Source organism: Capra hircus, chromosome 2 (genome assembly GCF_001704415.2).
Source record: "Capra hircus breed San Clemente chromosome 2, ASM170441v1, whole genome shotgun sequence".
In the NCBI taxonomy this organism is placed as follows: domain Eukaryota; kingdom Metazoa; phylum Chordata; class Mammalia; order Artiodactyla; family Bovidae; genus Capra; species Capra hircus.
Genome location: NC_030809.1, coordinates 104,886,578 through 104,914,311, shown reverse-complemented (window position 1 = coordinate 104,914,311; position 27,734 = coordinate 104,886,578). Strand labels below are relative to the sequence as shown.

Below are 27,734 nucleotides of genomic sequence, written 5' to 3'. Positions count from 1 at the left end.
AAAAAAGCAAAATGGCTGTCTGGGGAGGCCTTGCAAATAGCTGTGAAAAGAAGAGAGGCGAAAAGCAAAGGAGAAAAGGAAAGATATAAGCATCTGAATGCAGAGTTCCAAAGAATAGCAAGAAGAGATAAGAAAGCCTTCCTCAGTGATCAGTGCAAAGAAATAGAGGAAAACAACAGAATGGGAAAGATTAGAGATCTTTTCAAGAAAATTAGAGATACCAAGGGAATATTTCATGCAAAGATGGGCTCGATAAAGGACAGAAATGGTATGGACCTAACAAAAGCAGAAGATATTAAGAAGACGTGGCAAGAATACACAGAAGAACTATACAAAAAAAGATCTTCACGACCAAGATAATCATGAAGATGTGATCACTAATCTAGAGCCAGACATCTTGGAAAGTGAAGTCAAGTGGTCCTTAGAAAGCATCACTACGAACAAAGCTAGTGGAGGTGATGGAATTCCAGTTGAGCTATTTCAAATCCTGAAAGATGATGCTGTGAAAGTGCTGCACTCAATATGCCAGCAAATTTGGAAAACTCAGCAGTGGCCACAGGACTGGAAAAGGTCAGTTTTCATTACAATTCCAAAGAAAGGAAATGCAAAAGAATGCTCAAACTACCGCACAATTGCACTCATCTCACATGCTAGTAAATTAATGCTCAAAATTCTCCAAGCCAGGCTTCAGCAATATGTGAACCATAAAATTCCAGATGTTCAAGCTGGTTTTAGAAAAGGCAGAAGAACCAGAGATCAAATTGCCAACATCTGCTGGATCATGGAAAAAGCAAGAGAGTTCCAGAAAAACATCTATTTCTGCGTTATTGACTATGCCAAAGCCTTTGACTGTGTGGATCACAATAAACTGTGGAAAATTATGAAAGAGATGGGAATACCAGACCACCTGACTTGCCTCTTGAGAAATCTGTATGCAGGTCAGGAAGCAACAGGTAGAACTGGACATGGAACAACAGACTGGTTCCAAATAGGAAAAGGAGTATGTCAAGACTGTATATTGTCACCCTGCTTATTTAACTTCTATGCAGAGTACATCATGAGAAATGCTGGACTGGAAGAAACACAAGCTGGAATTAAGATTGCCAGGAGAAATATCAATAACCTCAGAGAAGGGGATGACCGAGGATGAGATGGCTAGATGGCATCACTGACTCGATCGACGTGAGTCTGAGTGAACTCCGGGAGATGGTGATGAACAGGGAGGCCTGGCGTGCTGCGATTCATGGGATCGCAAAGAGTCGGACATGACTGAGCGACTGAACTGAACTGAACTGAACTGAACTTACTTTACAATACTGTATTGGTTTTGCCATACATCGACATGAATCCACCACGGGTGTTCGTGAGTTCCCAAACATGAACCCCACCCCCACCTCCCACCCCACACCATCTCTCTGGATCGTCCCCGTGCACCAGCCCCAAGCATCCTGCATCCTGCATCAAACATAGACTGGCGATTCATTTCTTACATGATAGTATACATGTTTCAATGCTTCTTTTAAAAATATTTTAAGGTATAATCTGTTCTTTTACATCACCCAATTTCAAAATCAGTTTTCTATGATTTTCCCCTGGGGTTACTTTACCAAAATAATGTCAAAAAGTTTTCAAACTGTAGGTGATAGGTGTATAGGGTTTTGTTATATGATTCTTTCTACTTTTCTGTATAGTTACAAATTTCCATAATAACTTTTCAAGTTTGGAAAATATATATTTTGTGGAATGCTTCTTTTTCATTCTTAACCTTACCATGTTTACTGAGTGCCTATTTAAAAGAAAAAAATGCTTGTGTTTTTTGACTTAAGAAGGTACCATTTATCATATGATTATATTTAATATATTTTAATCATATATTTCTTTTATTTAATATATAAATAATGTTTAACATAATCAAAAAATATATTATCTAAAATGCATTTAATTTTAACATTATTTCATTTGCAGAATTCCTTATAGATTTGGCCTCCTCAAATGGAAAGTCTCTTTCCTTTGAAGTCAGTAACTTGTGGTCTTTTTATAATAGATAGCAATACTCCCTGTAATTTTCAATCTGACATTCCCCCTCAGGTTGGACTTATCCATAAACTAATGTGGGGGAGGGAGGATGAGTCATAGCTATTTAGTTCTGCTGTCAATTTTCTAGAATAATTAATGTGAGTAGTTTTACTTGAAAGAGGATTTAGAAATGCTATTTCATGCTAAGTACCCTGAGGGGTACAGTTTTCCTTTCTCACACAGACAGGCACCTACTTTCTTACAAGGTCAAGAAAAGAGAAGAGAAGATGCATGCCCTGTGTACACCTCCGAATAGTCCCCTTTTGTACACAGTTGACAAATAGACCTCTCAGTTTTAAATGGCAGAGTAATTTGAGATGAAGAGTATAAGGAAATATGATGTGAACCTTTAAGAGTTTGCCAGGAATCAGCCATACCAGCAGCTTTATTTTTTATATTATTTTCTGATTATTATTTCTCAAGCCTGATATACTGTTATGTTGTTTTACTTCTCTAATCTGTAAATATACCGTCAGAAATGGAAAGTCTTTCTTGGAATTATTTTTCTTTCCTTTGTTTGATCCAACTGAAGCTGTCATACTTGTCACATGCATGATGACAGACAGATTTTCTAGGTGTTTTTTTCTAAACTGCCCCAGAAAGGCTCCACTCAGTAACATTATCTTATTTCTTGTTTTCGATATGCAGGGCGTGCTCTGTGCAGCTCCCTTAATTTTTATCGTTCCATCAGCATGTTATCTGAAACTGTCTGAAGAACCAAGGACACACTCAGATAAGATTATGTCCTGTGTCATGCTTCCCATCGGTGCCGTGGTGATGGCTGTTGGATTCGTCATGGCAGTCACCAGCCCTCAAGACTGCAGCCACGGGCAGGAAATGTTCTATTGCTCCCTGGACAATTTCTCCCTCACAAACATTTCAATTTCTCGTTTTCAACTGACAACACAACTTTCAATTTTAAACATCAGTATCTTTCAGTGAGTTGCGTCCTTTAAAAAAAATATGCATTTTTATAGACTTCTAAATTGCATAATAACATTCACACATGTTTTAATCTCCATATTATAAAATTATTTCTTTGGCATTTATCGGGATTTGGTTTCTTTACTCTTTAGTCCAATGTAAAAGATAAAAAGGAAAAGAAAGTTGAGTGTATTTTATCTTAAACCCGGGAAAATATAAATGTTTTAATGACTGTACTGCACAAATCTTAAAGGCAGAAGGAAAAGTAAGGCCTTTGACATTTGCTGCCATCCTCTCAAAGAACTTTTCTCTTTTTAAACCAATATATTGTGCTCTAAAATGAGTAGATGATTGTGGGTTTAAATTTTCTGTGTGTCCTTTAAGAAAAACAGAGGGCTTTTTGTTTTTTAAAGTCTAAGGAAAACTCAAGACGATTAAAGAGGCTAGATATCCCAAGACTAAGTGAAGCTCTCCATTGTCATTTCAGTAGCATGCCTTGTTGAGAGGGAAGTGAGTCCCTGGAGTAATGAGTAAAGTCCTGCCCATGTTAGGAAGCATAACTCATAGACTGGACATACAGAGCAAGGTCTGTAAGGAATCAAAATTACCTCGAAAGTTTTGATCCTGTGATAATATAATGGTAGTGCCGTTAAATAAAGTATAAAATGGGGAGAAACCACAAGTTGTTCTAAGGCACAAGCTCAAGGGATCAGTTCTGCATCAGCTGTGGTGCTGTTGAATGTGAAGAGCAGGTGGGAAGCTGAATTTTCAGACTAGAACCTCAAGAGAAGAATCAGGGCTACACAAGAGGTATTCTCATTACTCTGGGGGTCCTCAGAGAGACTCTTGGATGCTCTTGTTGACTGGATTCTCCAGAAGGAGACAGAAAGATGGAGTGTGCCATGTGGGGTATTTATTCGGCTTCCCTGGTGGCTCAGACAGTGAAGAATTTGCCTGTGAGGCAGGAGATTCGAATTCTATCCCTGAGTCAGAAAGATTCCCTGGAGAAGGAAATGGCAACCCACTTCAGGATTCCTGCCTGGAGAATTCCATGGACAGAGGAGGCTGGTGGGCTACAGTCCACAGGGGTCCCAAAGAGTCGGGCATGACTGAGTGACTAACACATATAACTAATGGAAGAGAGGGGGAAAGCAAGATCAGGGGGGCTAAAAGGACCTGTAGAGCAGGCTGACCAAACCGCAGCCAGGTCCCCAGGGAATCTGGAGCACATATGGCCCCTCAGAGTTGTCTCAGTTCAAATGAAATAGCCAAGTCTGAACACCCCTGCCTCCAATAGTCCTTGCACGTGGGCAGCTCTTTGCAGCTGAGCAGACCCTGAAGGAACTGAGAGCTGGAGGTGGTTGGCTGATGGCTGGGTCACCAATGCTTCCTTGTGGGGGGGTGTAGGGGGTGGGGATCTGTGTTAGTCACAGCTGGCCTCAGTTTTTAATGAGAATTTTTTTATATATCAATGAATATTTCATGTTTTCATACCCATGACAGTCTTTTAAAAAAAAACAGGAAAATTTGGGCCCATTTGGATGGCTAGCTTAAGTCATGTATCACCCATGATTTCATTTCTCACCTTTTCATTTGTATTTCAATCAAGTTGACAGTCTATAGTATTATATTAATTGCTGTCGAATAGTGAGAAAATATGACAGAGTTAATACACACCTGATGTGTTTGTACAAATCACAGCCAAAAAGAAAACCCATAAGAAGTATATAATGAATAGTTTCGCAGCAGTTTGAATACAAAAGTTGTGAAAGTTGAGTTGTCATGTGACTTATAATAAGAAAGGCCTGTTGAAAGCAAAAAAAATTGCCCTTAGCCAGCAGGGCCATGCTTAGGCTTTGAGTGGTAGTATTCACTTCAACAAAACATCATCCATGCCACTAAATTAATACAAATTCTTTTGGCTATATAGCTTTTCTGTATTTCATTTATACAGTTGGTTTTTGTAGTTGGTTAAGAATCATAAAGTTAGGTGATTTATATCCATTTTTATATTGATACACATTTTGGTGAAATACTAATAAAAATACTAATACTAAAAAATACTAATCAAAATGCTTTCATTCCTAACTGAGAGAATGTGAGAAAATTTTGCAGCAGTTCATCCCTACATTACTCAAGACTGAGAAACACTGACCTACATAGTTATTAGATAAAGTCATAGGAGATGAGATTTCCAAGGGTGTACAAAGAAAAGTACGTCAGGGATAACGTAATTTAGTGCTTAACCTTCTATTATCTTGTACTTTTGCTATTGCTTCAGATACATTAGCCTTGGCTCAAGTTGGTGAAAAGTTCCAGATAGGAACTGAGTGCTGCATTAATGCCTAGCAAATATTTGTTCTGGTTTTGTGTTTTCCAAATCAACTGTAGAAAAAGACTACCTTGGATCCAGTTATTAGCTGCACAGTTTACCAACATCTTTCAAATTATGGTCGAGTAAGTGTTAGAAACACATCGATTTCACAAGAATACTAACTAATATTTTGCCAACATTCAGAACTTCAAGAACCACCGCTTCTATGTTCTGCCTTAAATTAATGAGGTTTCCACTGAAACTTATTCCGAGCGCCTGCTACCTCTTACCTCTAATAAAACAATTTGAATATTTAATCCAGTTTTGCACCATGGCTTATTTGACCTTATAAAGTTCTTCTTAATTTAAAAAAGGGGGAGAGGGAATAGTACCATTACACACTAATACAAACATAGAGTACCACATTTCCTTTAAAGGATATAGATTGGATGGCATCTGTGAAACTTACTAATTGGATCCTTGTACCTGTCACTTATAATAGGATCTCTAATCTCAACCCTAACGTCCAGTGTCAAAACAGGGAGATTGCTTTGCCTCTGACCAGCTACAGTGGTATCAAGCAATAATTGTTGTCTCTTGTCTTTCCTAAAAGGACTCTGAAATCAGGGTTATCCAACCAGGAAAATCTCAACTAGTCCTCCTCTGGAGTCATACTGCGCAGCACACATCACCTTAATGAAAGATGAATGTATTGGAAAGGAGCAGGCCTGCTTCTGGTTTGTCTGCTGTGATCATCTCAGGGAAGCAGTGCTAGTCTGTTTTTCAGTAGAGCTGGCCACTGACAGGGCCAGGTGTTGTCAGTTATTCTCAAGCATGGACCAGCAAGTGACCGTGAGATGAGGGACCCATCAATGCTTCAGTGACATTGATAGAGGTAATAGTTAGCTGCACCAATCAAATAAGCCTAAAGGAGATCAGTCCTGGGTGTTCATTGGAAGGACTGATGTTGCAGCTGAAACTCCAATACTTTGGCCACCTGATGTGAAGAGCTGACTCATTTGAAAAGACCCTGATGCTGGGAAAGATTGAGGGCAGGAGGAGAAGGGGACAACAGAGGATGAGATGGTTAGATGACATCACCGACTCAATGGACATGGGTTTGGGTATACTCCGGGAGCTGGTGATGGACAGAGAGGCCTGGCGTGCTGCAGTTCGTAGGGTCACAAAGAGTTGGGCACGACTGAGTGGCTGAACTGAACTGAACTGAATCAAATAAGCTCCTTGAAGAATCTGTAATTATTCTAAAAAGTGTAGAAAGAATTTGCCCAGATAACAGAGTAGACATGCAGAGTGAATGAGAGGTACCATGAGCAGGAGAACATAAGACTGGGAGAGAAAGAAAACAGTACCATCATCCTCTAGAGCCGTGGTTCACAAACGTCAACATGGGTCAGAATCATTGAAAAGAAAGTGAAAGTGTTAGTTGGTCAGTCATGTCTGATTCTTTGCAACCTTATGGACTGTAGTGCACCTGGCTCCTCTGTCCATGGAATTCTCTAGGCAGGAATACTGGAGTGGGTAGCCATTCCTTTCTCTAGGGGCTCTTCCCATTCCAGGGATGGAACCCAGGTCTCCTGCATTGCAGGCAGATTCTTTACCATCTGAGCCACTAGGGGAGGCTCAGAATCATGGGAGAGCTTGTTGAAATACAGGTTGCTGGGCCCCACCAACAGAGTTTCTGGTTCTGGGGTTAGGCCCGAGAATTTGCATTTGTTCAAAGTTCCCGGGTGATCTGACTGCTGTTGATTCAACAACCATATTTGAATAAGGATGGAGGTTGGACGAAAGAGAGATGCCAGGTGGGACCATTGGTTCAGAGGCTGAGCAGAAGACAAGCAGTGTGTAGAAATGCCAGGATGGAGTTCAGAAGGGAATGGAGAGTGGACACAGGAGAGAGAGCTCTTGGCAGAGTAACTGTACTTTTCCTTTGTCTCTTTGAAAACTCATTTGGAGAAACTCAAGGAGGGGAGAGGAGAAACCCAGACAGGAAGATTAGTGAAGAGTAATGACAAGGGAGGGGAGGACAGCGAACAAAGAAGGAAACAGATTACGGTCTAAAGACAACACAGCTGCTGTGTTAAGCAGAAAGCCTGGTTTGGAACCTACAGGCATTCAGGGAAGATTGTGTGAGCTCCATAGTTCTTATTATGAGAAGGAAGAAAATATACGGTTTCCTCAAAAATACACCAAATTTTCCTAGGACTAATCCAAATGTCTTACTTGGGAAAAAATTCTTATTTGGAACATGAGTAAAACTGGGTTGTACTCATAATAACATCATACAGATAAAGAATGCATGTAGCTATCTTTAAAGGATCATTCCACTAAAGTCTGCTCATTGAAAATGAAGATTATCAATAAATTTAATTTTGGAATTTTTTACTATATTGTTCCTTTATAGTGTTATGCTAAATGTTTCCTTTTTTAAAAAAGGCACATAGAGATTTAGCCTGTCCTTCATTCCTAACACCTACCTGGTTCTGGTTCTTACCAACTCACACCCAGACTAATGCCACAGCCTCTTAGCTGAGCATTCTGCTTCCAGGCTCCCCTCCCTTCAAGATTATTTGTGCATCACTCCAAATCATTTCACTAAATGAATGCTTTAATAACACCAAATGCCTATTCAAAAGCTTTCCATGATAAACTCTTCTGCTTACAGGATAAGGTACAAACTCTGAAGCTTGTATAATATGGCCTCAACTTGTCATTCTGGACTCATCTTCCATGACAGCAGGAAAGAGCTCTTTTTTCTGGACCAACTAAAGCATTGCTTTATACCAAAATTGCTTTCTGGGGCTATTGCCGTTGCTCTTGAATTCTTGCCATTTCCTCATCTGAAATATCCAAGCCCTCCTTTCTCATCCTCATCACATTCTATTAGTTCTCCAGTCTTCTCCCCATGCCATCCCTGACAACTCTGCTGCAAGGTAATTTCACCTCCTTTGGAATTCTTTGTCTTGCAGTTGTTATATGAAGAAACCATGTCCAGCCAACCAGACCAAAAGTTGAGGACAGTGTGTTTTAAAGTCTCTTTTTATTCTTCATAGTCCATAACATGGTGTCTTGAACGTAGTAAGTACCTAAATATTGGAAGTGAGATTGATAGTATAAAAAGGGAAAATGGTTGATTGTACTTATAGCCAAACCTATTAGTTTAATTGCACTTTTCTAACTATAATGATTGTCATTCAGTGAAGTAGCAAGTTAATGTGATGCAGTCATTCATCTAACAAGTTGGTTTAGGTAATTAAATTGAGGTTCTTGTTTTGCTTCATTAAGCACAGAAGCTTCACAGAAATTGTTTAGAATATTCTTTAAAGAATTCTTCAAGTGCGTACCAATCAGCACATATCTTTCTGTTCATTTTGACTGCTAAATAAAAATTTTCTTGTCTCTCTTATTTCCAAGCTGCTCGGGCCTAAGACCATGTCATACTTAGTATTTTTTGCCAATATATACTCATATATCTTACTCATTCAAGATGCTTGGATAAACATTGAATAACTTGAATTTACCTAATTCAGAAGTATTTAAGTAAAATTTATAATTTTCAGAAAAGCTTACTTTAATTCCTTCATTTATTATTGTTCCTAAAGAAACAAACAGTCAAAACTTTAAAGCATACAATTACCGCCTTGTTTAATCTCATCTGACAGCTTAGTAATTTGACAGAACGCTAAAAAGAAGAGGTGGTTTAGGAACATGCAGGCAACAATTTAAGGAAAACACCTGAGGCAACAAAAGATTTTGCAGTTTAAAATTTGAAAGGCTTTGAAAAATTTTGTTTCCAAGGCATAGTGGCAGCTGTGTGTTTATTATCTTTTAATTTTGTTTTGCCAGAGGACAACAGGGCTAGTTCCAGAAAAACAAATCCACTCCAGGCTTCTTACAGTCAGGTCCCTCTCATAACAGTAGTGTTCGTTAGCTCTTTAGGCTCTGGGAGAAAACATCTTCTAAGAAAAAAAGCAAAATTATTGTACCCCAGAATGACAGCCTTTGGGTGACTTCTGACATTTCTTACACAACTTTGCATTCTTGTAAAGTCTTAAAAAAAGTTTTTTACATTACCTTAACCCTTTTAACTGTTATTTCTCTGTTTGCAAGACATAGACGAACTGGAGGTTGAGTGATATGACCTTGGGTTTTATGTGCTCTGTGTTTAGAAGCATTTCATAATAAATTAATATTTGTAAAAAAAAAAACACATAAGAAGAGAGAAGGAAGGAGTTAACAATAAAAATATTTTTTTAAAATAGGGCTTAGAAAACCCTTGGGTTTTGTAGAAGGGGGTAGTTGATTGCATAAACCTAGTGGGAGGTGCTAGAAGACACTCTGACCTTTCACATTAGATATTTTAAACAAGACTAAGAAATTTAAAATATTAGCTTCAGGTGGAAATTTTTCTCAGAACAAATTATTTAAAATGTATAATCTAAATGCCAGCTGAGGACTCCTCACCCCCAAGTGAACTGGTTAAACCTGATCCTAAACCCCATCCCACACTCAGGAGCCTACTCCTTAATTTTCGTAAATTTTCCTGGCTTACATTCTTACGCTTCTCTCTGACACCATAAACCAAGGTTCTCTTGCTCTGTACCTGTAAAAGTCCATGACACTCCAGATACAAAACACAGTCCCTTCAACAATTTCCATAAAAACCTATTCACATCATTTGTTTTTGTTGTTCAGTTGCTAAATCATGTCTGACTCTGCAACCCCTTGGGCTCCAGCTTGCCAGGCTTCCCTGTCCTATCTCCCGGAGCTGGCTCAAATTCATGTCCACTGAGTTGGTGATGCTATCCAAACATCTCATTCTTTGACGCTCCCTTCTCCTTTTGCCTTCAGTCTTCCCCAGCACCAGGGTCTTTTCTAAAGAGTTGGCTCTGCATGCATTGTGTATATTCTGTGTTGCTGTTGCGCCTTTTGAAAATTTAGAGTGCTTAGGAGGAAGGGTCACATAAGCTTTACCTCCTAAGCGCCTCCTCTTCTCATTTTCCATCTCCTTCAGATTAACCAGCACCTATTTCACTGTGACTTCCTCAGTGAGGTCCCAGCACCTCCAAGCCTTTAGAAGACCCTGATTCCACTTCACTCCGTACCTTGTCATTGTATTTTGTCAACACAAATTCCATTCTCTTCCTAGGAAGAGTTCAGGTGGAAGCTGTGTCAACACCTTCATGTTTTTCCATTTCCTGACAAACATGTACACCATCATTTATATTCTGAATAGCATTTATGGTGGCTTCACTGTCCATAAAAAGAGAGGCCCAGAAGACTTTTGCTTGCAAAAAAAAAAAAAAAATTAAAACTTGGAAAAAATAAAATTTGAGTTCATGGCATTAAACAGGAACTGTTCCATTTAAATGGGTGACAGAAGGTTGACCAACTCCCACTGTGGTTTCCCAACGCAGCGAACCCGCATGGCTTAAAGCTGTGTTCCCACAAGCCCCTCCTGTGTGTCTCCAGCCAGTGTAGTTTCTCACCTCAACACCTGTACTATTCTCCAAACAACAGCTGTGTGTTTGCCTGCTTCCTCTGCACACCAGATAAAACTGGCCTTTCAGAATTAGATTCGAGCAAGCCCAGCTGTTTTGGAAATCCTTAATCACTTATTTTTGCATGCCTTTTTTTTCTAAATAAATATTAAACAGCTTAAAACCCATAGTCATTCATATTTTTTCAGTGTTTAGACTGCCTTGCATAGAGTAAGTGACCAAAAAAAGGAAGGATTGAGCCATGAAGGTTGATTTGGGAGAGAGATTAAGAAAGGGATGAATGAGCAACCTGGAGAAAATAAAGCAGCATCACCAAGTACCAAATGTCTAGGGATTCGGTCCCATAGAAGAATAAGAGCTCACATGGAGCTTGAGGAATCCTTCAGCAAGCTCATTTGTTCTACCGTTTCATCTGTGCAGGGGTTATTGCTGCCATTGCTGATCCACATGTGAGACCAGTGCTCATTCTCATCACCATATCTGATTTTCTATTTACTGGGAAGGTATTTGCAGGAAACACTAAGAGAATTTTTTAATAATTGTGTCAAATAGATCCATGAATTATTTAATTCCTCGCTTTGACTGGAGGAAATTCTCTAAAAGCCAAACAGAACTCAATCGCAGATCAAATAATGACAAATGCATCAAACCCATAACCAGGTTCACAAACGTGCAGTATCTATTGGTGATTAAGACCTGGGGGGTGGTTATACTGCCTGCCTGAAAAGTAGAGTCCATGGACCAACAGCACCGGCATTACCTCGGAAGCTCTTTGGAAATGCAGATTTCAAGGCCCCACTCCAAATCTAATGAGCCAGCATCTGCATAAAAACAAGAGCCCCAGCTTGTTCACCTTCAAATTTGAAAAACACCAGTGTGCAGGTGGCCCTGTTCTTTCTGAAGGGGCTTCCCAGAATCCGCTAGGAATCTTAGTTAAATAAGAAACCACCTCCTGGAGAGTCTATTACATCCACATAAAGGGCTTCTGTTACTGATGAGAATGTGTGATAACACATTCCTGGGAATTTAGGGAAGAAAAACAAGTGTAAATCATTGATTTATGGCAATAACAATTAAGTCCATTTCTGTTTATTGTGTTTTTCTTTCTGGAACAATCATGCATTTAAAAAATGATTTTTTCCAACATGGTCTAAAATTGAAACACATTGACCATATATTTTCTTTGGATCATAATGGCAGGTGGTTTTTTTTTTTTTTTTTTTTTTGTAACTGTGGTAGAAGCAAAGCTACAAACGAGGAAAACAAGATTTCCTGTTGATTTCTAGTTTGTATGTAAAGAGCTCAAATGAATAAACCAGAAAGTTTTTAGCATGGAAACATGCCTTGAGTTTATGATTTTATCTGTCATAGACAAACAGCAGGGGTGGGTATGGAGTCAGGATTATCTTGGCAATACATACTTAAACTCTGAGCATAGTGTTTATATTTAAATGTATAAAGAGGATGTCTTAATAGATTAATGTATGAAAGTGACTAAAATTCTCTTTCCTTTACTTATAGATTAAGTAAGTAGGTGATTAAGCAAAATATTCACTGTCATAAGATATGCTTTTTAGACTGAAGAGCAGCTTAAGATACATTTTGCTTTAATGAAGATTAACGTGTAACTACTTTGTTAACATTAAAAACGTAATGAAAGGTATACGCTTTATTTGGGTATCCCACATGGCTCAATTGTAAAGAATCTGCCTGCCAGTGGAGGAAACACAGGTTTGACCCCTGGGCCGTGTAGTCCGTGCAAGGGTTGAAAAAGAATTGCCAGATGTGAGACAGAATGGGAGGGAAATAAAATTTATTAGAGTGGGAGACTCTGTTAGAAAATCGGGATAGCTCAAGGAAGAACCAACGTTGAACAAGGGTCCTTGGTCCACTTTTATACGCAGGGTACAAAGAATGGGATAGGGGTCTTGCAGATCATTTGTTGATTGGATGAGGCAGGTATCCTGGGTGGAAGGAAGAGTAAGGCAAATACCTTCTCCCTATAGGGTAGGAGGGGAGACAGGTTATACTGCTCAAAAGGACTGAAAATCCATTAATAGTTACAACATAGGGGAGGGAAGGATGATAAGGGTCTCGTTTTTCTGTTCCTGCATTCCAAGACCTTCCTTGGTTTTATTTGCTCTTTCATCCTTGGGTCACTACTGGCCAAGACGATACCCTAGAGTAGGAAATGGCAACCCACTCCAATATGCTCGACTGGAAAATCCCATGGGAAGGGGAGCCTGGTGGGTTACAGTTCATGGGGTGGCAAAGAGTCGAACGCAGCTGAGTGAGTGAGCACACAGGCTTGCTCTATTTACAACTCAGCAGGGACTTCCCTGGTGGCACTGTGGATAGTGGACCTGCCAATGCAGGGGACACAGGTGCAGTCCCTGGTCCGAGAAGATTCCACGTGCTGAGGGGCAACTAAGCCCATGTGCCACAACTCTTGGGCCTGAGTGCTGCAGCTCTGGAGCCCGTGCACCTCGATCCTGTGCTCAGCAACAAGACACACCACTGCAGTGAGAAACCCACGCGCTGCAAGCGTTGTAGCCATGCGTTCCGGGAAACAAACTCACTCAGAAGGACAATGCACATAGTGGAGTGCAGTTTATTACACCGGCAGGCCCAGGGCAGAGTCTCCTCTTAGCCAAGGACCCTGACCAGTTTTTGTGAAAACCTTATATACCCTAAGTGTACTTGCTCAACACACCTCCCGAAATTCTTTGAAACTAGTCTGGACAAGGTAAAAGAGAGATACGATCAAAGTTAACCCATGATTCATGCGTCACAAGACTAGATAAACAATGGACATTTATCAGTAGGACTGTGGTCATATCCCAATAAACATAATGCAGTTTACGACTTTGTTCTGTTACAGAGATAATTAGCATATTCTTTTAGGCAACGGAGAGTCCAAGTACAAAGTCCTGAGGGTCTTTTGTGTGTGGGGGGGGTGGGGGGGTCTGGTTTTCCATTGGTATGCCACTTCTACAGACACCGGGCGCAAAGTTCAGAGTCCATTGGGAGGGTGAGCATGCATGTAGCCTAATGTTCGCAGCCTGGCCTAAGATGGAGTCCAACTCTGTTTCCTCCTTCACAATGAAGAATAGTCCCTGCTTGCCACAACTAGAGAAAACCTGAGCACAGCAATGAAGACTCAGTGCAACCAAAAATTAATAAATAAATAAAATTGGGGGGTTAAGAAGAACTAAGCAAAAGCTAAGTCATACAACTTAAATTTTGTGAGGGTTTGGTATCCAGAGAAGGGAGAGTATTCCTCATTCTAATGTCAAGAACCCTTGACTATGAGGGTGAGCCACAGAAAGTCCTATCTAGGTGAGGAAAACTGGTTTCCTCAGCCACCATGTGACAGGGCTTGAGATCTGAGTCCAAAATCAGAAGAATGAGTCTCAACCTTGTCCTTATTCTCACAAGCAAGGGATCTAATCTTTTAAACCATTTCCCTCACCTGTAACGTGAAGAAATCATAATATCCTAGGTTTCTGGGAGAGTTTTCCATTAATTTATTGATAATTTGAGCTACTATGTACTATATTGCTAGTGCTCGGTCACTCAGTCATATCTGACCCTTGCAACTCCATGGACTGTAGCCTGGCAGGCTCCTCTGTCCATGGGATTTTTCTAGCAAGAGTACTAGAGTGGGTTGCCATTTCCTTCTCCAGGGCATCTTCCCAACCCAGGGATCAAACTTCTATCTTCTGCATTGCGGGCAGATTCTTTACCACTGAGCCGCTTGGGAAACCCATGGACTGTATTGCATGCACTTATTTTCTCCCATTTGCTTTTTTCTTTATGAATTAATGATATCATGCCTTTATGAATAATGTATTAACTTTAAAATATTCGTTATTTATCTTTCAATTGTGTTATTGATTATTTTATCTGATGAAGTTTTTATTTTACATAGCCAAATATTTTTTTAGGATTTTTTTTTCAATAGTATTTGTTCTTGCATGTAAGAGTACAGATGGACTGTTTTTGATTTACAATTTCTTGCCTTTATGATTAGGCAAAAGTGATATGGATTCAATAGAAACTGTAATTTGAGTTGTGAATTGTGATCTTTTCTCAAGCTAGCCATATGTGTTGCTTTTCTCTCTGGTAATGCTGGGCGTGGCAGCAGCTCCAAGTCAGCCACACCACCAGGAGGGTAAATACAGGCACATTTGCAATTTCTATGGCCATATGAGCTTGCTGTTATTTACCTTCAGTGCAGTATTCAATAAGTTACATAAGATGTTCAACTCTTTATTATAAAATAGGCTTTGTGTTAGATGATTTTGCCCAATCGTAGGCTAATGTAAGCGTTCTGAGTACATTGAATGTAGGCTAGGCTCAGCTATGATGTTCAGTGTTGTATTGAATGCATTTTGACATATACCATTTTCAACTTATGATGGATCTATTAGGACTTAAGCCCAGGCATATAGTAGAGGAAGATCTGTAGATACTTCTTCACATCAATCTTCTAGCTTTGAATTAGCTACAATTCACTCATGTCCTTTATTTTTATCATAAAATTATAAAGTACATTGTAAGTTAAAATGAAACATGTATGTGTGTATGTGTGTGCACTCAGTCAGTTCAGTTCAGTCGCTCAGTCGTGTCCGACTCTTTGCGACCCCATGAATTGCAGCACGCCAGGCCTCTCTGTCCATCACCATCTTCCAGAGTTCACTCAAATTCACGTCCATTGAGTCGGTGATGCCATCCAGCTATTTCATCCTCTGTTTTCCCCTTCTCCTCCTGCCCCCAATCCCTCCCAGCATCACAGTCTTTTCCAATGACTTAACTCTTCACATGAGGTGGCCAAAGTATTGGAGTTTCAGCTTTAGCATCAGTCCTTCCAAAGAACACCCAGGGCTGATCTCCTTCAGGATGGACTGGTTGGATCTCCTTGCAGTCCAAGGGACTCTCAAGAGTCTTCTTCAACATCACAGTTCAAAAGCATCAATTCTTTGGTGCTCAGCTTTCTTCACAGTCCAACTCTCACATCCATATAAAACCACTGGAAAAACCATGGCCTTGACTAGATGGACCTTTGTTGGCAAAGTAATGTCTCTGCTTTTGAATATGCTATCTAGGTTGGTCATAACTTTTCTTCCAAGGAGTAAGCATCTTTTAATTTCATGGCTGCAATCACCATCTGCAGTGATTTTGGAGCCCCCCCAAAATAAAGTCTAACACTGTTTCCACTGCTTCCCCATCTATTTCCCATGAAGTGATGGGACCAGATGCCATAATCTTCGTTTTCTGAATGTTGAGCTTTAAGCCAACTTTTTCACTCTCCTCTTTCACTTTCATCAAGAGTCTTTTTAGTTCCTCTTCACTTTCTGCCATAAGGTCATGTCCAACTCTTTGTGCCCCCATAGACTGTAGCTTGTCAGGTTCCTCTGTCCATGGGATTTCCCAGGCAAGAATACTGGAGCAGGTTGCCATATCCAATGCCAGGAGATCTTCCTGACCCAGGGATCAAACTCTCCTAAGTCCCCCTCATTGGCAGTCAGGTTCTTCACTTGGGAAGCCCCTTAAAATGGAATAACAGCACAAATCAAAAACAAAGATCACCACACTGTTAATATTTTGGTTTACTACCATATAGCTATTTTTCTGTGTATATTTTTTACAAAATTGAGATAATGGTATTGTGACCTAATAAGAAATATATATTTAGTCTCTACTCCAGTTCCTGACACAGAGCTCCTAAAACCCTTGCAATTTCCTAAACGATAGGGTGCTTGGAGCACTTTTGTCCTAGTAGTCGAGCAGTCTTTGACACAGATTCCTTATACCAGAACTTTTAAGACCCTTGGAATCTCTAGAAAGAGGACTGTCCTTTTGTATGCAAATGAGAAGACAGTTCTCTCATTAGCATACAAAAAGGCATGATTAGAAGTTTAAACTTTTATTCCCACCTGCAACCTGTGGAGAAGAGGAGATGGAATGGAGATAGACTTAATCACCAATGGTCAATGGTTTAATCAATCTTAAGTAATGGAACTTCCCAAAGACAACAGGATTGGGAGAGCGTCCTTCTGGGAGGGTGGCCTGTGTGGAGAGAGCATGGAAGCTTTGTGTGGCCAACCAGCCCCAATACCTTGCCCTGTACATCTCCCCTGATGTGTTTCCTTCATGATAAATCAGAAATAGTGAGTAGGTTGTTTTCCTGAGTTCTGTGAGCCATTCTAGCAAACTGTCTAAACTGAGGAGGGGATTGTGGGAGCTCCTGAGATAAGGCTTAGTCAGAAACACCAGACATCTGGACTCATGACTGGCATCTAAAGGAGTGATCTTATGGATGACAAAAGACAAAGAAGCAAAACCATCAAAAAAACATGAAAGTCAGCCTGAAGAGGTTTGTTTCGATTGATCAAAGACAGGATGATAAGACCATCAATCAAGATAATAATAGCAATGATTTAAAATAAATCCTGTATTGTTGTAAAACATTGGTTCTGTTTCCTGTATTGTACAATATATCTTTGTAGCTTATTTTATACCTAATAGTACCTATTTGGGAACTTTTTTATATTTTATTGCTTTTTAGTATTAAGGGAAAAAATGTATGAGCTCATAATCTGGTGCTTGTGAAAGAAATTTTATCTGTACCCAACTTAAAGAACAGTTAATATGAGATGACAGAGTGTTCCTGGAACTCAAGTAATATTTATTAGTAATACTTTATTTTCCTAATCAATTATTAATATTTTTCTTAGCTTTCTGTTATTTTTGGTCACAAATGTAGTTGGCTAGAATATAGACAATGCAAGCTTATCCTCTAATTGTGTTGAAGATTTATAATTATTGGCCTTTCCTGGTGGCTCAGTGACAAATAATCCGCCTGCCAATGCAGGAGTGCAGGTTTGATCCCTGATCAGGAAAGATCTCATGTGCAGAGCGGCAGCTAACCCCATGTACCACAACTATTGAGTCTGTGTTCTAGAGCCCAGGAGGCACAACTACTGAGCCCATGTGTTGCAGCCACCGTGCCCTAGAGCCGGGGATCTGCAAGGCAGGCCACCACAGTGAGAAGCCCACGCACGACAACTAGAGAGTGGCCCCCACTCACCACAACTAGAAAAATAAGCCGGAGCAGCAAGGCAGATCCAGCACAGCAAAAATAAATAAACAAAGAAAAAATTGTAGAGGTTTATAATTATTATCTGCTGTGATTTTTTTTAAATGTAGTTTTTCCAGCATGCAAATGTGACTAAAAGACAGACAGTTTCCAGATGGGGCACTCAAATTTACGGCATGAATAAGTCGCTCCTCAGTGGGTTCCTTTGAACACTTGCTTTGGACAAGTTTCTGGGTAATCACAATGCAAAATAGTTCCCCCCAAGACCACACATGAAAGATCAATGATGTTTTCATTTTCCCTCTTCTCAGCAATGCTCAATCCTGGTGATGTCCGCAGGAACACAGCACCTTCAGAGGGCATAGCTTACACAACTCACAGGATCGCAGAATCACAGACTGAAAAACGTTTGAAAAGGCTCTAAGTCTCTGTTGCAGTGTGAGAAATTTCAGAATACAGATGATATAGTGTTGAGGGAATTTGCAAGTACACAGTCTCACATTCCTCAATAAACTCGGCACAGGTTTAAAGTTTTAAGCAGTCTGTTCTTGGATGGCTTCACTTTTATTCTGCTTAGATGCAGCTGGCCCCTCCTTTGGCCTTGACCCAGGGTGAATGTCCTTTCTTGCTAGACTTTCCATCATCCCAGGCCTCCTCTGAGTTTTACTCCTTTCCAAGTCAAGTTTTTTGCAGTCACGTGGAAATTGTTCTGGTAGCTCCAAATGTGAGTTGAGAATTTTCTGTCCAACCTTCCTCTGAAGTCTGGGCAACAACAGCTTGCCTGAATAAGCATCCTCCTTGGAAGAAAAGCTATGACAAACCTAGACAGTATTAAAAAGCAGAGACATCACTTTGCCAACAAAGGTCTGTATAGTCAAAGCTATGGTTTTTCCAGTACTCACATACAGATATGAGAGTTGGACCATAAAGAAGGCTGAGCACCAAAGAATTGATGCTTTCGAACTGTGGTGCTGGAGAAGACTCTTGAGAGTCCCTTGGACTACAAGGAGATCAAACCAGCCAGTCCTAAAGGAAATCAACCCTGAATATTCATTGGAAGAACTAATGGTGAAACTGAAGCTCCAATACTTTGGCCACCTCATGCAAAGAGCCAATTCATTGGAAAAGACCTAGATGCTGTGCAAGATTGAGGGCAGGAGAAGGGGACAACAGAGGATGAGATGGTTGGATGGCCTCATCAACTCAATGGACATGAGTTTGAGCAAGCTCCAGGAGATAGTGAAGGACGGGGAAACCTGGCATGCTGCAGTCCATGGGATCGCAAAGAGTCAGACACAACTGAGCAACTGAACAACAATACCAAGCATTCTCCCATAATAAGTATACCCCAGGTTTCCTCATAATTGTTTTACTTTTTTTCCGCTCTCTCCTTCATATGCTTCAAAATTTAAAAAAACTTGTATTATCCTCTTCTTTCCACTTCTGATCACACACACCTAAGGGTTCCCCACCACCACTGTCCAGGCCAAATTCTAATGGAAGTTTCTGTGAAAATGTGCAGGCTCTAAATGCATCCTTAGACTTTTAAACTCTGCTTCACAGTTGAACTCTTCGACCCAGAAAAACATGGAGAATCACACTTCGCAACTTAAATGCAGACAAGGCAGATTTGTGATAGCCATGTGTAGAGCACAGCCCTGGGGATATTCAGATTCCCTCAGAGCTTCCCTTCCAAAATCAGCTTTGTACAGAGAAGCAGAAGTGCGCTAGAGGCACTGCATTCCTGGGAAAACCTATAGCTAGGTACTGAGTTATGTGGAAGTTTGATAGCCCATTCTTCGCCTCAAAGTGGGACAAATCTAAGATGTAATTTATGATCCGGAGTATCCTGTGGAATCTGAGACTCAGCAATCATCGGAAATTTCTCTCTTGCTGGTCTTCTTCCCCATTTTCAGTCCTGCTTCTTCCACTTTCTTCCATGATTCTCCCAGGAACACTTCAGTTCAGTTCAGTCACTCAGTCGTGTCTGCCTCTTTGCGACCCCATGAATCATAGCACGCCAGGCCTCCCTGTCCATCACCAACTCCAGGAGTTCATTCATATTCACGTCCATCGAGTCAGTGATGCCATCCAGCCATCTCATCCTCGTTCGTCTTCCTCTCCTCCTGATCCCAATCCCTCCCAGCATCAGAGTCTTTTCCAATAAGTCAACTGTTCATATGAGGTGGTCAAAGGACTGGAGTTTCAGCTTTAGCATCAGTCCTTCCAAAGAAATCCGAGGGCTGATCTCCTTCAGAATGGACTGGTTGGATCTCCTTGCAGTCCAAGGGACTCTCAAGAGTCTTCTCCAACACCGCAGTTCAACAGCATCAATTCTTCAGCACTCAGCCTTCTTCACAGTCCAACTCTCACATCCATACATGACCACTGGAAAAACCATAGCCTTGACTAGACAGACCTTAGTCGGCAAAGTAACATCTCTGTTTTTGAATATGCTATCTAGGTTGGTCATAACTTTTCTTCCAAGGAATAAGCGTCTTTTAATTTCATGGCTGCAGTCACCATCTGCAGTGATTTTGGAGCCCCCAAAATTAAAGTCTGACACTGTTTCCACTGTTTCTCCATCTATTTCCCATGAAGTGATGGACCAGATGCCATGATCTTCGTTTTCTGAATGTTGAGCTTTAAGCCAACTTTTTCACTCTCCTCTTTCACTTTCATCAAGAGGCTTTTTAGCTCCTCTTCACTTTCTGCCATAAGGGTGGTGTCATCTGCATATCTGAGGTGATTGATATTTCTCCCAGCAATCTTGATTCCAGCTTGTGTTTCTTTAAGTCCAGCATTTCTCATGATGTACTCTGCATGTAAGTTAAATAAGTAAGGTGACAATATACAGCCTTGACATACTCCTTTTCCTATTTGGAATCAGTCTGTTGTTCCATGTGAGTGAAGTTGCTCAGTAATGTCCGACTCTTTGCGACCCCATGGACTGTAGCCTAACCAGGTTCCTCCATCCATGGGATTATCTAGGCAAGGAAACTGGAGTGAGTTGCCATTTCCTTCTCCAGGAGATCTTCGCGACCCAAGGATTGAACCCAGGTCTTCTGCATTGTAGGCAGACACTTTACCGTCTAAGCCACCAGGGAAGATCATGTCCAGTTCTAACTGTTGCTTCCTGAGCTGCATACAGATTTCTCAAGAAGCAGGTCAGGTGGACTGGTATTCCCATCTCTTTCAGAATTTTCCACAGTTTATTGTGATCCACACAGTCAATGTCTTTGGCATAGTCAATAAAGCAAAAATAGATGTTTTCTGGAACTCTCTTGCTTTTTCCATGATCCAGTGGATGTTGGCAATTTGATCTCTGGTTCCTCTGCCTTTTCTAAAACCAGCTTGAACATCAGGAAATTCACGGTTCACGTATTGCTGAAGCCTGGCTTGGAGAATTTTGAGCATTACTTTACTAGCATGTGAGATGAGTGCAATTGTGCAGTAGAGAGTGCCAGGCTGTGATGGAGCAGGAACAGCCAAGAAGAGCTACCCTGTGTCCGAGGTCAGGGGCGGTGTCCAGGAGGAGTCACCCCATGTCGAAGGAGCGGTGGCTGCACAGGCACAGGAGGGCCTAGAGGAGCTATCCCACGTTGAAGGTCAGGAAGGGTGGCGGTGAGGAGATACCCCTCCTCCAAGGTAAGGAGCAGCGGCTGCGCTTTGCTGGAGCAGCCGTGAAGAGATACCCCAGGCCCAAGGTAAGAGAAACCCAAGTAAGATGGTAGGTGTTGCAAGAGGGCATCAGAGGGCAGACACACTGAAACCATACTCACAGAAAACTAGTCAATCTAATCACACTAGGACCACAGCCTTGTCTAACTCAATAAAACTAAGCCATGCCCACGGGGCAACCCAAGACCAGCAGGTCATGGTGGAGACGTCTGACAGAATGTGGTCCACTGGAGAAGGGAATGGCAAACCACTTCAGTATTCTTGCTTTGAGAACCCCATGAACAGTATGAAAAGGCAAAATGATAGGATACTGAAAGAGGAACTCCCCAGGTCAGTAGGTGCCCAATATGCTACTGGAGATCAGTGGAGAAATAACTCCAGAAAGAATGAAGGGATGGAGCCAAAGCAAAAACAATACCCAGCTGTTGATGTGACTGGTGATAGAAGCAAGGTCTGATGCTGTAAAGAGCAATACTGCATAGGAACCTGGAATGTCAGGTCCATGAATCAAGGCAAATTGGAAGTGGTCAAACAAGAGAAAGCAAGAATGAATGTCGACATTCTAGGAATCAGTGAACTAAAATGGACTGGAATGGGTGAATTTAACTCAGATGACCATTATATCTACTACTGCGGGCAGGAATCCCACAGAAGAAATGGAGTAGCCATCATGGTCAACAAAAAAGTCCAAAATGCAGTACTTGGATGCAATCTCAAAAATGATAGAATGATCTCTGTTCGTTTCCAAGGCAAACCATTCAATATCACAGTAATCCAAGTCTATGCCCTAACCAGTAAAGCTGAAGAAGCTGAAGTTGAACGGTTCTATGAAGACCTACAAGACCTTTTAGAACTAACACCCAAAAAAGATGTCCTTATCATTATAGGGGACTGGAATGCAAAACTAGGAAGTCAAGAAACACCTGGAGTAACAGGCAAATTTGGCCCAGGAACACTTAGTAAGTCTCAAATGTTGATATGCGAATCTGAATCCTCATCACAAGATTAGCTTCAAGAGAATTCAAACTGGGTCCATGCCATGAACATGCCAACATTTAATTACAAACAATCCCCTGAATTCCAATCATCCCAGATTTATCAGAATTTGAGAGGAAGAAGTTTGTACCTCCGTTCTAGCTGCTCCCCCCAAAATAATCTAAAGATTAAATTATGTGAGGCAATTCCCTGGCAGTCCAGTGGTTAGGACTCTGCACTTTCACTATCGAGGGCATAAATTCAACTAAGACCCCACAAGATGAGCGATGCAGCCAAAAACAAATAAGCAAACTATACCCCGCTAATTCTTTATATCGTATTAATTTCTTGGGTATAGGCTTAAAAAAAAACTAGTGTTCAACTTCCATATTTTTAAAAATCAAAATTTACCCTTATAAACAAAGGTCCCTCAAAGTTTACCTATGTGGGTTTTGTTTTGTTTGTTTGTTTTTTTGGTATAAATTAAACAAAAAAGGGATGGATTTAGTTTAGCCATATAGTAACCTGAATACAATCTCTTGTTCTGTATCTTTGCTCCCAAATATTTTAGATTATTTTCTTTTATAACACATGGCTCAAAAATGTGATCAGTTCCAGAAGTCATTACAGTTGATTTGGTTTATAAATCTAACTTTAGCACATTGCCAAGTTTACTATATAATATTTAAGCCATGTATATACTGGCTTCCCAGGAGGCACAGTGATAAAGAATCCTCCTGCCAATGCAAGAGATGCAAGAGACGGTTTGATCCTTGGGTTGGGAAGATCTCCTACAGGAGGAAATGGCAACCTGTTCCCATATTCTTGCCTGGAAAATTTCGTGGACAGAGGAGCCAGGTGGGCTACAATCCATGGAGTCACAAAAAGTTAGAGATGATTGAGCACACACCACCACAAACATATATATAATAATTCATAATTTGAATTTTTCACTTAATGTCAAATTTTTAGAGTGTTTTTATGTTACAAAACATTTTTAAATACATGAAAACCCTATTAATGAACACATATTTTTATGTGAATAAATTCACCTTAATTTTATTTTTTCCAACTTTTCTCAATTATGAATATAATACAGTAGAAAATTTTTTTTTACTGTGTATAAATAATCTGGAAGGAAATACACCAAAATATTATATTTATGTTAGGATGTTTTCCTTTTTTCTTCTTGTCTTTATTTTTTAAATAATTTTCATGGGAATATTTATTTTCATAGTGATAAATGTCAAGTACAAATGAACAATAAAAGAAAATAGAAATGTTTAAAAAGCATAACTTCCTAAAATATGTAAGCTCACATGATTTTTATAGAGTTTTAAAGACATCTGCATGTTAACCCATGAAGAAAAAGTTCCAGATCATGGTTTTTTGTATTGAAAATCACTAGCTATGCTTCCTCCACCTACAAGATTACTTAATAGAGCACAATTCACAGTTGCTAAATGAATGATGTTTTGTGATTTTAAAAAATTAACTTTTATTTGGCCTTGTGTTCATTAATTGATTAAGCAAGATATTTCACAATGAGCATCGCTATGATGAGGCAAGTTTTTTGGGGCTTATATAACGTGCAGAGATTCAGAATTCATATTCACATGTAAAAACCCTTAATCAGAACAAGAACATCTACTAACATAAGCAGATTGAACAGGAAACAGAGCAAGATGCAAGAATTTAATATTTGTCCTCCCTAAATGCAAAGTAATGATTTGTGTTTGAAATGTACACTTATCAGTATTCTGGTTATCATTTTATATATTTAGTCACTGATTTTAATATCAGAGTTCTAAGGAAAGGCTTTAATCTAAAAAATACATTATATACTGTTGAGTACCTTCGACTTCAATTTCAGACTTTTCACACTTCAAATGTGAACTTGTCTTAATTTGTTGGAAAGAATGTGAAGATTTATGGAGCTAGTTTATGAAACAGAGCACTTCTACTGAGAAAAGAGTTCTGTCTTATCAATACTAGATAAAAATATGACTTAGTTTGATGTAAAAGTTTCAGTCATTTATAGGTGTTCTACAATGATTCTTCCCTTAAACTTGTTTCAAATACATTACATATGTAACACCTCTATATCAACACTCAAAATGCATTAAAGCATCTAAAATAGCAAAATATCACCAAACTTTAGCTCCCACTCAATTTCCATTCAGTAATCACTGTCATAGCATTTCTTTTTTCCAGCCATTCTGTCTGCCAAGAACAAAACCATAGCAAAAATGGGCATAATTCTTAGAAACAGAAATTAGACATAAGATAAAGCCTCATAGAACAAACAATCAAAATTTAAAAAAAGGTTTAGTAACATGAGACAGCTATGCAACCATAGCAAGGGGCTCTGGATAGTCTGTCTCAGGGGGTCTGAAAAATAAAACAACTGCGTATGTAGTGGACCCATCTGGACTCAGGCTGAACTGAGTCACTTTGAGTTCAGTCACTTTGGAAAGTCACTTTGACCTTTCCAATAACATGAGCTTGTGATTATTCATGGAGGAGAAACTCTTTTGTGTCGTCTACAAAATTTGACCTCTACAGCTTTAGCTTTATGGGAAAAGTGACACAAACTTACTTTCCAGATAATGATTTAAGAAGGAAAAATATTTATGAGGTACAAGATTGTAATGCCTTATAATTCAAGGTGTAAGAAAATAAGTTTTTTCTTCACCTAAGAGGTTTTTCACTGGTGTAGATAAAAATATATAAAGTTACATACATGTGTACATTAATGAAGTATTTGGAGAGTTAACATTTTAAGAGCACATGTAATCAATGATGTCTTGCATGAACTCAAAGTGAGAAAAGTCAGCGTGCAAGACCTTTGAATGGAAAAAAGACAGTCTGAACTGTCCTCAGTAATTATTTTGGCTGAATAAAGTCTGACACAATGAAAGAGGTTTCAAAGTTCTTTTATAGAACCCATGCAACTCAATATAATTCGTAAGCAGTGAAGTCTTGGGAAGAATCATGGCAACTTATTTAGATTAAAATCTAACAACTAATAAAAACATTATTCTTATTGTAGGCATCATACATAGCCCACCTTCTCCAGCTTTGTGAAAATATTAGAAACAAAGCCAGAAATTTTTTCTAGAGTTATTCTTATACTTTTGATCAGCTGTAACTAGTATTTGAGAACACAGATTTTTAAAAGATATTTTTTCATGCCCTTTTACTTATCATCCAGTGCACATCCCTAATATTTGCATATCAATTAATCTCCTTCTTTAGTTCTCAGTAATGTGAATGCAACTAAACAAGTCAAAAACAGTGCCAAGATTTTTACACTGTTTCTTATTTAAATATTAATCACACACACATATGAAACTCCTAAGAAATGTTGCAATGAAGAACCACACTTAGGCTAGAATCCTGGTGTGGTTCATTGCCCCATGGATGAACTATAGAGGATCCTGGGGACCAAGCACTTCTCCCAGCATGTTAAGGCCCGTTGCAGCATTCTTTTAGCTTTTGCTGTTTGTTCAGTATAGAAAACAAGTATATAAGGAAGTAGTGAGTTTATCTCATATTCGTTCTTAGCCAGTTTCCTTTGCCGTACACCCCTCCCTGCTACTTAGAGATTCACCCCCAGCTTGCCTCCTCCAACGCTAGTCTGAGGAGTGCCCTTTGCTGCCCTGGCTGCCCACCAAATTTACCCAGAAAAGGCCAAAACAAATAGCACCATTGACAGACATTACTAAATGTCTGTCACTTTGCCAGGAGCTCCAGCAGACTCACGACCCCCAGGGGGTTTCCAGGAGTGAGTTAAGTCTAACACACAAATCCCTGGGCTTTCTGGAGCTCTCTGCTGCCTACGGATCAATGCTCTTCTCATAGGCAGGGGTGATGATGATTTCAGGATGATTTTTCTGACTCATTTACAGAGCTTGCCCATGGCATCTGAGTATAACAGAGGTAAAGATGATGTCCCTCCAAGAGGAGACAGATTGGTAAATAAATGGCTGCCTAGTCACACCAGGAAAGCAACAGCATTCCAAACTATGCCTGCCCACTAAAACCTTATGGTATAGGATTTTAAAGTACTAACAGTGGGAAACCCACTGAAGGACTTTGAGAAGAGGAGATGTGTTTTTAAAAGATTATTCTGCCTGCTATACGGAATACAGATGGAATAGGACGAGGATGGAGCTAAGGAGGTGAATCCAGGGTCCGCTGACAAGTGGGTGGTATTATCAGGAAACAGTGTTCCAGTTTACAAGAGTTTATCTGGTGACCTTCTTTGTGGTAAAAATCGCATAGCAGAGCTTATCACAAAGGCCACCTCTAGTATCCCAAAGTACAGCTGTGCCATCTCTGTGTCACCGTGTGTCCATCAGCTAACCTGCCTGTGCTTCAACTTCCTATTCCACAAAACGGGCCAATAGTAGGACTTTTGCCTATGAGGTTATTTTGAGAATTAAGCACTAATACTTATGAAGTTCTTAGAATGGAATTTTTGCACATAGTACAAATAAATACAGCTAATATTATTAACTTTCTGTTCTATAGAATGGCAAATGGGTGGGCATAAGTCAGTCTTTCAGTTGTTATAAAGAGAAGGACAAAAAGACAGCCTTGCTTTACCCCACTGGTAAACATTAACTGATCCATGATGAGCTAGTCCTTCTGCTCACTGGCTCTGGGCTTACAGTACTATGAATGTCTCTACTGAACAGAATTCAGTTTTGTCCACAGCTGATTCCTGCCCTTGGAGTCAAAACATGGGAGTCTTTAAAAAACACAAGCAAGGTTTTGTTGTCCTAACCGGGTTTTCCCTACAGGGAGAAGTTAGGGTATTTCTTCCCTTCTCTCCGGGCATCCTGAAGAATCTCTGGAGAGGGTCTGTGTCTCTTCTGTGGCTCTAGTCCTGTTAGTAGAATCCTCCAAGTCATCTTCGGGGCTTCCCAGGTGGCTCAGTGCTAAAGAATCCATCTGCAATACAGGAGATGTGGATTTGATCCCTGGGTTGGGTGATCCCCTGGAGAAGGAAGTGGCAAACCCACTCCAGAGCTCTTGTCTAGAAAATTCCATGGACAGAGGAGCCTGGTGGGTTACAGTCCATGGGGTCCCAAAGAGTTGGATACAACTTAGCGACTAAACAACAACAAGTAGCATC

General features: G+C 40.1%; 1 protein-coding gene across 1 annotated transcript in view; it reads left to right on the top strand.

Annotated features, from left to right (window-relative positions):
* SLC38A11 (solute carrier family 38 member 11) overlaps nt 1-3,938 on the top strand; it is a 65,324-nt gene extending 61,386 nt beyond the window's left edge. Inside the window, exon 12 of the mRNA XM_005676034.2 lies at nt 2,725-3,938. Within this exon, the coding sequence (XP_005676091.2) occupies nt 2,725-3,018 (294 nt within the window). The 3' untranslated portion in view covers nt 3,019-3,938. The remainder of the gene's footprint in view (nt 1-2,724) is intronic.